Source organism: Notamacropus eugenii, chromosome 5 (assembly GCF_028372415.1).
Source record: "Notamacropus eugenii isolate mMacEug1 chromosome 5, mMacEug1.pri_v2, whole genome shotgun sequence".
Classification (NCBI taxonomy): domain Eukaryota; kingdom Metazoa; phylum Chordata; class Mammalia; order Diprotodontia; family Macropodidae; genus Notamacropus; species Notamacropus eugenii.
The window spans coordinates 288896000-288908229 of NC_092876.1; the positions used below are offsets into that span (position 1 = coordinate 288896000).

General features: G+C 36.1%; 1 protein-coding gene across 3 annotated transcripts in view; it reads right to left on the reverse strand.

The window, feature by feature from the left end:
• Positions 1–12230, reverse strand: part of ARHGAP15 (Rho GTPase activating protein 15) — an 831062-nt gene that overhangs the window by 642957 nt on the left and 175875 nt on the right. For all 3 annotated transcript variants that reach the window (XM_072613186.1, XM_072613188.1, XM_072613185.1), the window contains exon 6: positions 5755–5844. In XM_072613186.1, coding sequence (XP_072469287.1) covers positions 5755–5844 — 90 coding nt within the window. The remainder of the gene's footprint in view (positions 1–5754; positions 5845–12230) is intronic.

The following is a 12230-nucleotide window of genomic DNA, read 5'->3' on the forward strand; positions in this document are numbered from 1 at the left end:
AGGACCTACAAGATTAAATAGCTTGTCCAAATTCTGAAACTGAACTTGAACTCATTCTTCTGACTCTGAGAGTCTATCATACTATGCTATACTCCTACCTGTATGCATTGTGTACACACACACACACACACACACACAACATATAATATATAGTTATATAAATACATATGTGAAGAGAAAGGGGAGACACACACACACACACACACACACACACAAGATATAGGCAGCCAGGTGGCACAGTAGATAAGACTGCTGGAACTAGAGTCAGGAAGACCTGAGTTCAGATCCAGACTCAGCCATAAGTATCTGAATTTCAGCCTTAATTTCCTCATCTATAAAAATAATGATCATATTAGTATCTACCTCCCACTGTTGTTGTGAGGATAAGATAATATTTGCAAAGCAAATTGCAAACATCTGAAAGTGCTATGTAAATAGCAGCTAATATTATATGATTAATAAAGATTTAGAGCAATGATTATAGAAAATAAATTATGAATTAAGCTTCAAATATCATATGATAGTTCCCAGTTTTTCCCTTATTATTATTCACATTATTATTGCTTAGGGACCTAGAGGTTACATTTGTGCAACCGAAATGATGGTGACATTTCATAGCAGCTTTCTACCCAATTTTGAGTAACCCTAACCATTGTAGTAGTGTCCACAGAGCTGCCCACTGAATCAGGTTTCCTTCAAGACCCAGCACAATTGCCATCTACTGAGGGTGACCTTTCTTATTCACCCTAACTCCTCCCTCTAGCTATTAGCATTTGCTACTCAAAAATTATCTTATATGTTTAATTTATGTATCTCCTCTAACCTATATATGGGTAAGGGGTTGGTGGTGTGGGGGTCCTCTTGTTCTGTGTAGATTATGTATATCCACATATATCCATATAAAATATGTATCCCAAGGAATCAAGAATAGATATCACTAACATCTACTTCCCCAACCTTTCTCCAAGGGAGGCCTTGATTTCAACCATGAGGGGAAGTAGAAGGTTGGGGTCAGAGACTGTCCAGTAACTGGTAAGTGTCCTGGGTCAAATCTGAACCCAGATCTTCCTGCCTCTGTGATCAATGCTCTATCCAATGTGCCTTCTAACGTGGCAGCACAAGTCGGGGAGATGATTTTCTAGAAGGTGAGAAAACCACTTAGGAGAAGGCTGCTTTAACCTTTGACTCACAAATTTCAGACATTCAGACTTATTTCACTGCCTAGGACAGGCGTCTTGTAGCTGCTACACATGCTTCCCTATATTTTTATGCCAAAGAGTCAAAGGGCCAGAAAGCAAACTGATTTCAGGGATTTTCTTTTTTATTTAAGGAAAGCCAAGTTCCATATCCATTTCTGGGCAGTGATTGGGGGAGATGGTGGGGAAAGTGGAATACTCAGTTACCTTTAAATCTTACATCAGCCACTGCACCTTTTGCTTTATATCTTACTTTCTGGTTCTAATTCCCTTTCAGAGAAATCTAAAATGCTCTATTACACCAGGATGGAAGAGTTAAGAAGGTGGTAGGGGTAGTGCTTCAGTTTCAAACACAGCCTGACAATACTGCCATCCCTTAACATGGTTTTATTTAGTTATTACAACTGTCTCTCTGTAAATGACATTCAGGATTATTTAAGATTATGTTGTAATCCTTTTAATCCTCAGTGCTTTAAATTTCAGGCTAAACAACAAAGAGCAAACTAGCACTTAGCAAGAATGTTTAAAGCATGTGATTCAAACACAAATCTTTTTATACACCCCTCCTCTGATGAAAAACTAGTGTATCACATTCGTTAACCAGGGAAACTGGTTCAGCACTCCCCTGCAAATCACTCTGTTGCTAAATGGTGTCTCTGGCATCTTTAAACACGTCAATAGTTCTTCTTGGTCACTCCAAAAGCAGAATTAAAAAAAAAAAATTAAAAACAAACCCACCCATTTAGCTAAGAAATTAGCTTTCCCTTTGTAGCCTTGAAGTCCGTCACACACAACACAAGCACATAAATTCAGACCTGCAAAGGGAAAACTGCTGCAAGTCCCTCAATTTTCATTTCACTTTATTATTAGCCTCTTTTCTTACATACTCTCCTCTCTAGGAAGGTTCTTGCCACTCCTTCATTTTCTCCCTGTTAGGTAAAAGTGTTAACTCTCTCCTCAAATAGCACTTTGTCCCATTTTTTTAACCACTATCACATTTTATTTTAAATCATAATTTCTATAAATGTAGTATCTATCTCCATGAAGGTAGAGACCACATTATTTTTAATCTTTGTATCTGCAAAACTTTGGATAGAACAACACCATACACACAGGAAGTGTTCAAAGAATATTTGTTAAATTGAATTAAATAATCATATTCTATTTTGTGTGATAGCTATTTGTTTATGTGAATTTTCTCTCCTATTTAAATGTAAGCTTCTTGAGGGTAAAATCATTGTTGCCCCCACAGTATCTACTACTACAATAGATACATCATGAGTATTAAATAAATGTTTGTGGAATTAAATTAAATACATGGAACTATTGCTCAGCTACTTAAGCATTTTTATAAAAATTCCATTTTTGTATGAAATAACGTCAGTGAAGAAGAATCATTTTTGCTCTCTGATAAGCTATAGGATTCTCTGAAATCAACCCTGTGGCTATCAATATGATTTATTCAAGATAGTTCAATGGCTATACATTAATACTTAACGTTATCGTTCTTGCACTACTCCCTATTATTTTAAGAAATATCAAATGCACATTTAGACTTTGATGGAACTTTGATGGTAAAGGAAGCACAAGACTAAATGCTTACTCTTTGAACAAAAACTAGGAACATATAAATTCATGTGACCCAACAACATATGCAAATGCAGGAAATGCCTCGCAGTTTAGTATAGCACATGGGCGCTTCTGAGTTTTTCAAGCACATCTTACACAGACAATGATTTTCCCTATTAATTTCCTGTTCCATTTCCCTACATTCACTCTAATTACGGTGGTATATAATTGGTAATCCATCTGCTTTTTCAAGATAGATTTCTAAATTTAAAATTACTTCTAATTTTGCTTCTTTGATTTTTCTTGAACCAAAAATCTCAATAGTCATTTGCTATCTGTAATCTATAATTCATAGGCTCAGATTGAACACCAAGCCTAATTCAAACTTGGAATTCTAAAGCTATTTCTAATGTCACACATCAGCTGAAGTCATCGTGGTCTTATTTCAGCCAGGAACAAACACTTTATTATTCTGTAGGTAATGAAACCCATGCGCGCGCGCACACATACACACACACACACACATTCAAAACATACAACAATGCTTTAAAACCATGTTTTTGAGATATAATCATGTTTATTCTGATCATTTGAGGGAGGCCAGCTAATGTATCTAATCAAATATTGATGCAAGTCATCTAGATTTAGCTCTCTGGCAAATCCTTCTAGATCCTTTTTTTTTCTTTCAGTTAACAGGACTATGAATGCTATTTATAATTTGCCTCTCAAAAGACTTCGTTTTATATGCTCTATCAATAGATGGGCATTACTGATTTTCATTTAATCCACTGTGTTCATGTGTTTTCAGCATAAGAAAAAAATGGAGCGATTCACCCCAAAAATACATTAAAAGGATTATACAAAATTTATATCGAATAGGACTAGAGCCCAGACAGTTGCAAAAATCCTTTGTACTCATATTTTTTTTTAGGGTTTATTTACTCTTACAACATATAGTCATTTATCCATTCATTAATTAATTCAATAAACCTTAACTGAACACCTATTTAAATGTAAGATAATATGCTAAGTACTATACAGGATATAAAGATCAATCAATCAACAGACATTTTTTAAAACCTTGTTCTTTTCCTCAATAAGTTTACAATATAGTAACGCATATAATACAATAAATGTAACCAAAATAAATGAAGAAAATATGCTTATTGCACTGTTTTTGAAGCTTCGCCCCTTTTCCCCCACAAAAAAAATGAGAGTAAGAAGATACATTCTATCATGGATCCTAAAAGGGTTCAGATAGTTTTTTTCAGTCTAAACTTGTTACATCTTAATTCCATAGTAAGAAAGAATAAATTAAATATTCAAGTAACCACATATAGATAAGCTGACAAAAGAGGGATAAAGTCAAAATTAAAATAAGAATGAATATGTTTGATGTGAAGAAGGGTTGAGTCATAAGATATGCACAGGGTACTAAAATGTAGAACTTTTTCTTTGGTATATTAATTAGTACAAAACATTCTTTATTTATCCCCAAACACTCAAATATATCTATAATCACCTCTAGAGACAGAGAGCTTAAGTCACATATGTTCTTTCATGCTTCATGATTCTTGTTGGACTCACAGGGGCTTCACTCCTCATACTGGAAACCTTTCTCTAGTTCTCCACAAAGACTTACTCCAGTGCCCCATCCTGGTCTAAATTTGACTCTGAATTTTAGAAAACTATCCTGGAGAGTGCAAATTCTGCCAAGTTCTATAGCTGAAGGACTTCAAAGTCAGCTCTAGCAACATCCATGTTGACTTTTCCAGGACCAACCTATCCAAGTTCAGAGAGAAACTCATTATCATAAGTCTGGCCACTTGGTAATGAATTATTTGGCAACCTGCTTCCACATATAGAGAGAACAAAATGCCTAATCCCGGTATGCCCTACATATGTAATCACACAGTCTTTGCAACACTAAGTATGACTATTACTGGCACTTATTATGCGCCTACAACATACAAAGTACTATACTAGGTGCATGGTATATAAAGATAAAATTAAAAACAGATCCTGTTTTCAAAGAGATGACCACATTCCACTTCGAAATAGAGGTCAAGGTAGAGAGAATGTAACACTTACAAAAGTATATAAGGAAAAGGCAATTTGAAGAGGGAGGCAGTTTTTTCAGTCAATCAGAAAATATTTAATTGCTTACTATGTACCAAATGCTGTGCTAAGTGCTGAGGATACCCTTTATGTTCTACTTAGGTAAAGGTGCCTAAAATTAAATAAATCACACATACTGTTAAGATGAAGAATGATGAAATTCTGGTTGAAAGCAATCATACCCTAGGATCATCACTCTACTACCAGAATCTGACAATATGTAAACCTTCAAAATTTAGAATTTTATCTTTCCAAGGGATTAACTTTGGACATTGCGAACACATAAATATATGTATGTATTTCATATAAACAAAGTTGCTTATTTTCTGTTGAATACAATTTTCTAAAATGAAGAAATAAATAACCTCATTTATGAATTCTGGGTCGTTTTCATCCTACCATCTCCCACCAGTGAACATTTCGAGAAAATCACAACAGTAAGCAACAATTTGGAAAAACAACCGTAACGACAACAACAAGGTAACCATACTCAGTTGGAACTCAACTTGTGTAAGCATCTTGGGAACTTTCTATTTATTAAGGCTCTCTAGGTCAAGAATTCTAGGCATAAACCCAAAACAATTACCTACCAACTTGCAAAAACCAATTGAATACACACAGAACATTAATCAAGAAATCAACACATTCTTAATGTTTTGATAGAATTCAGTCACCAGAGCTTTTATTCATTAAAAAGCCCTAAAAAATAGAACCACCACCAACAAAAGATCTTTAAAACTACAAAAATCAGCAGTCTTTACTCAATTAATTTATACCTACTAAAACTTTTAAACTACCTAGCATTGGACCCAAAAGACTTCATATTCATAAGAGGGGATACTAATAAATTGAATATTTGCAATACACTTACCTGAAAGACATTTTTTCTGCTGGATTTTTCTTTGGTCCATTCAATATGTGCTCCACACAAATCCAAACATTCTGGTTTCTGTCCAGTTTTCTATATAAACAAAATTAAATATGAATAAAAAGTTTTTAAAAATGAGGCACATTCTAAAGTTTGAATTTTCTGTAACTAATTGAATAGGATAGTGTTATTCCTAGCATCATGATATATTCATATATTATATACATATACTTACACACACTTTGTCATGTTTCTAGTACAAATGTAATTTTTAGGGATCTCAATTTAAGATTATTTTCACAACATATTATTAAGAATAATACTGAAGATGAATTCTGAGTCTCCATGCAATAAAAAAAGGTACAGAAATGGGTAAAATTATGGCATTTTGGTATACTTTTTTTTTTTTTGCTAATCCTGACTTCCTTCCCATTCTTATGCACTAGTAATAGTACTGATTCTTAGGCACTAGTAATAACACTAGTAATAACTGATAAGTTCTAGTCATATTGTCTAGATATAATGAACTGTGGTCTTGTGAAAGGAGTGCTAGACTAATAAAGAATCTTTCTGATTCTTCCAGTTTCCTCATCTGAAATTTGAGTTACTTTATTATTCCAGATAGGTGAGCAGAGAAATGGGTTTCAGGTCAGAAGGACCAGAGTGAAATGTGGCATTAGATTGATACTAGCTGTGTGACCCTGGGTAAGTCATTAATCTCTGACTGTGTCAGCTTCCTTCAAGGTAAAATGGGGACAATAATCGCATCTGCAGTGCTGTTATGAGGAACAAATGAGATATTTTTAAGGTGCTTAGCACAGTGCCTGGCATATAGTAGGTACTACGTAAATCCTTGTTCCCTTCCCCTTTTAGATGTGTGATTCTATGAAATGAATCTTTCCCCCTCCTCATTAAATTGTGCCATTAAATGAGCCTTCAAAATCACCAACAAGATAAGAAATATTAAACCCTCTCAATAGTTCATTTACTTTAAGGAATAATTTACATCTCTCTTTCTCTGTCTCTGTCTCTGTGTTTGTGTGTGCATGTGTCTGTGTCTGTGTGTGTGTGTGTCTATGTCTGTGTGTCCCTCTCTTCTTCCCCCACAACATACACATATCCTATAACATGCACATATCCTCATTTAGTCAAATTCACTGAGGAAGCAGAGGTTTGCATCATGTAAGAAAATTAAAACTGCACTATAAATTCACTTTTTGTAAACCAAATCACTAAAATCTTCACATACCTTAGGGGTACTTGCCATTTAAAGGGATCTTATCCAATCATTTATTTTTCTAAAGCTTTTTAAAAAACAATTAATAATCATCCTTTATACTTTTTATAATTGGATTTTCACTTATTATGGTTTCTTAGAGTAAATCATACCTCTGTGACCTTTACTTTCCTAATACGGTCATATACCTAGAATTTGGAAGGGACGTGGGGAATTATCTAGTCCAAATCCCTAATTTTTCATCTGAGACAACTGAGATCTAGAGGAGTAAAATATTTTGCACTAAATCACACAGATATTAAGTTGAAGAGCTCTGACTCAATCTCAGTACCCATGACTCCAAAGCCAACGTTCTTTTTAGGAAACAATTGTCGTAATAGGCATGTATCAGGAATTTGGAACATTGCTGGCAAAAGAGGGATGTGAATGTATCCCATTGCCAAGCATATCCTTCCATCACACAAAACAGGTTGCAAGGGGAAGTAAATTTTGCGATTTTGTAAAGGGCAAAGGATCCTCTGTGAGGAAGTAGCCTCATTGGTCTTACAAGCTGAGGGGCATTTTGGAAAGTGGCCTTGGACGTGGGACCTAAGTAGAGGTTTCGGGTTAAATATAAAGTTTGAGGATGATAGCAGTGCATTAATCACTTAGAATGAGAGCTGAGGGAGTGAATGTGAAGAAGACACTGCATGTAGAGGGTTGGACTCTGGCCTAGTTACTAGTTCCATTTCTTGCCTTCCTACATAGGATATACTGGCAAGGAACAAGCTATACTTGAGGTCTGAAAATCTGATTCAGTTTAGTACAGAATATCTGATTTGTAAGCTTCTGACTTCCCTCTGTTTCAAACAAACAATAACAAAAGCAGTAGTCACTAGGTAACAGACCAGGTAGTTTATTAGAGAGGATGAAAAAGATACATTTCATTATGCTACTATAGCGTGGAATTAAAGAATTGTCGAAACTTATTGTAAAAAATATTCTGAACTATTTAGATATAGGAATCCTATCAACAGTTCCTATTATAATTCTAAAATAGTATAATAACAAAATATTAATAATAGTTAACTTTTATGTAGCACTCCATTCCAGACACTGAGTACTTTATAATTATTATAATTATATTAAGTACTTTATAATTATCATCTCATTTGATCCACTCAACAACCCTGGGAGGTAAGGGGCTAGTGTCCAGAAGATTTTATTAAAATGGGCTGTCTTTCATATAAAATAACACTATTGACTCACCATTGAAAGTAGGATGTGCCCTTTGAGTTGCATGATTAGTCCCAAGCATAGACTGTAATAGTTAAACAGAACTTTCACCAACGGAAAGCTAAGGCTTGGTAAGGATTTCCTAGTGATGCAGCCCTGTAGTTATATATGCCTACAGTTCTCTGACCTCATTTTTAACTCTGAGTAGCAGCTGTGGTTAAGGACTGCCTAACCTTGTAGGCAGTATAAAATTGAAGGAATACAGGAAGAAACTGAGGCAATATAAAAACAAAAACTATCAATAGAAACTATTAAAAAGAAAGAATCTCTCCTCAGTCTGAACTCTGTGTAAGAAATCTTCCACACATTGGTAAAAGTCTTATGTGAACAAAGATCCTCATGCTTTATGCCTCTATCATATCTAGGGCTCTCAAACACCCCTAGGGTAAGGAGGTGGAGTCTTTCTTTATGGAATGAAGTCTAGACTGTTTCTGAGTCACCATGTCACTAGAGACTCTCCCTTCTGCTGAACTGCACTCATACCACGGTGGATACCACCACCCAAAGATATCTGGAAGAAGAAGGCAAATACTCATCAAATTTCTCCCCTTGCTGCTTTCCTGCAGTGACACACTGAAAATACCCTCATGAGAGTGGGAAGAGCTTCAGATACCTACCCAGGTGCAGTTATTCACTTGTTTCAGCCTCTTGAAAATGTTGTAAAGGGGCCAGTACTTTTCTGTTGATAAATCAGTACTGTGCAAAGTCAACAGGTCTGTGGTTTGTCTAGTAATCACCCACCTACAGCAATAGTCTTTTCTTATCTTTAAATATCTGTTTCACAAATAACACATGGGAGGCACTGAACTTTTTGGACTCTGGCTTCTAACAGGTTCACTCGATTTAGTCAGCCAGGAAGGACAGAAAGACAGCTTTGGAGAGGTTAATAATCTTACTTTATTGTAGTCTAGTGTTCTTAAGAGGGCTGCTGAAAATGGGAGCACTAATTCCTGCAGCATTCCCTAATTACCCTTCTCACAGAGGCCAGCAAAAAATGGGGGCAACTACCTTTACATCTCGGTGAGGTCAATCGAGACAGGCATAGCTTATGCACTCCCTTAAATCCCCTCAAGCCTTGATGGGGGCCGATCAAGGCACGCACAACATTACATTGCCATATTCCCATATGGGTTCCCCCTAAGCCTTGATGGGGACTGATCAAGGCAGGTACATGCATTTCTCTATGCTTTACCTAAGGCCCAGATGGGTTCCCCACTTACTGACCAATGCCCACTTGTTTAATAGGGCAACAGACAAAGAGGGCATATTGCCAACAATAGCCTTACAGGTTAAATTTAGCAATATCGTCATTCAGCACAAGTGTGTAAAACTCACATTATGTCACCCCTATATTTCACTGCACAACCATGGAAACTATTTTGAACCATGATCATGAGAACTATTATCTAGCACCTGGGGACTAGAGATTGTTATAGCTATGGGTCCTGAGAAACTAAACTCCCAAAAGGATAATAAAATCCCCTTTACTTAAAATATCAAAGTTAAACTTTACCTCCTTGTGTAGTCTTTCATAGAAAAGTTAAGATGTGGACACATCTGTCATATTAACATGATTTTAGCATATATGTGAGAAACATCTTATATATAAATAAAGCCTTTAAAGCTATGTAGATGAACACTAGTAAATAAACAATAAATAGCAGAACATTATATTCACCACCCTCTTAGTCAAAAAGATGACTATGAAGGTGTGATCTGTAATAAACAAGGTTCTGAAGAAGTCTGCCTGATGATGTTTTCATCAAGGATTCCATTTATGCATGCTGAGACTATTTTCATAAAGATTTTACAGAGATGAACAAGTAAATATATGGGTTAACAGCTAGGGAAAAGCTCATAGTTTCTCAGTTACCTTTTTTAGGGAAAAGAGGGTAATGAGGGAATTCGGGGTTTAACATCCTTTGTGGAGTTTCCATTCTTTTGGAAGATTCCCTTTTATGAAATGCCTTGTAAATCAATACCTGAGGGCTTTCAGAACTGTGTTATTTCTAGTACATATTACTTCTTTATGTCTTTCATTAAGTCAAGCCATTGTTTAGTCACTTTTCAATAGTGTACAAATCTTTGTTCAGGAGGACCTGAGTTCAAATCTCACCTCAGACTCTTGGCACTCACTAGCTGTGTGACCTTGGGCAAGTCACTTAACCCCAATTGCCTCATCCTGGGTCATCTCCAGTCATCCTGATGAGTCACTGGATTCAGATGGCTTTGGAGGAGAAGTGAGGCTGGTGACCTGCACAGCCCTCCCTCCCTCAAAACAAAGTCAAGTGCAACTCACTTCATTATTTCTCTGATGGCATGGTCTTCTTCAGCAATGAAGGACAAACACACACACACACACACACACACACACACACACACACAAGTCTTTGTGATCCCATTTAGGGTTTTCTTAGCAAGGATACCGGTATGGCTTGCCAATTTCTCTCCAGTTGATTTTATAGAAGAGGAAACTGAAGAAAATAGTAAAGTGACTTGCCCGGGGTGATACAGTAACTAAGTGCCTGAGGCTGGATTTGTACTTGAGTCTTCCTGACACTAGGTGCAGTGCTCTATCTACTGTATCACCTAGCTGCCAGTGAAGAGGTAGAGTCCAAAAATCTTAATGTGAGGTTTGTCTAATACTGAAATGAATGACATCTTTACTGAAATTCTTGCTCTAAAAAAACCCAGAAGATAATACAGAAATTTTGGGTAACTAGAATAACAAATAACAGGCTTCTATGAAAGCAGCAAATAGAGGAGTAGAAATAGTTTTGTCAATAAAACCATTCCCATCATCAATGAGAATGGGTTTCTACTATATTGTGAATAGATCTGTCCCTTCTAATATAGTTTTGTTCTCCTCTTTCAAGCTTTCTCTGTCAATACTATTGGGATAATCAGGGTTATTTTGTTCTCATACCAAGCTCCTCATAAAAATCTTTCAATCATGGCTTATCATGACTGGAACATGCTTGCTTTACTCGCAGTTTCCCTTCTACCTGTCTGGACTTTTTCACTCCACCAGAAAGCTTACCACCTTGTGGGTGCTCTTCTTTTGCTGCCTTTAAGCCCCCTTTGATGTGTTGTCTTTTTCCCACTTAAATGTAAGCTCCTTGAAGGATTTATTTCTGTTTGTATTGTGAAGGCTTAGCACAGAACCTGGCACATAGTGAGAAATTAATATATACTCCATCCATAATAATAATGGCACTGATACTACAACAACAACAACTGCTACTACTACTACTACTACCCCCACCACTACTACTTCTACTACTACCACTACTACTACCACTATTACTACCAATACTACCTCTGCTACTACTACTACTACTACACTATCTGTACTGCTACTACTACTACTACTTTTACTACCACCACTACTACTTCTACTACTACTACTACTACCATTACTACTTCTACTACTACTACCTTTATCACTACCACTACTACTACAACAAGCTAACATATAATGTTCTCTTTGTGTATTCCATGCATTATATCTACTAGCACTGCAAAGATCCCGTAGAAGAAATGAAATAGTCTTCACAGTGTGAGAGACAGTGCAAGTTCAGTTTCCACAGTAAGTTATTGTGCCCACTTTGGCCAAAGTGTTCAATTCCTCTGAACTCTGCTAAAATAAATTTTCCTTGATACCTTATTAGTTTTAAGCGTGTTTCTAAAAATAGTTAAAAAGAGGTGAGAAAAACAGTAGTGGTATATAATCTCAAAAATGACAATGATATCTGTTCAAATCCAAGGCAGACTATTCAACAGCATGGTAACACAAGTCTTATGATCCAACCACTGATGCTGAAGAAGGCAAAGTTGATTAATTCTATGAAGATCTACAAATCTTCTAGAAGTAATGTAAAAAAGATGTCACATTCATCATAGGGGATTGGAATGTCAAAATAGGCAATCAAAAGATAATTGGAGTAACAGGCCAGTTTGGCCTTGG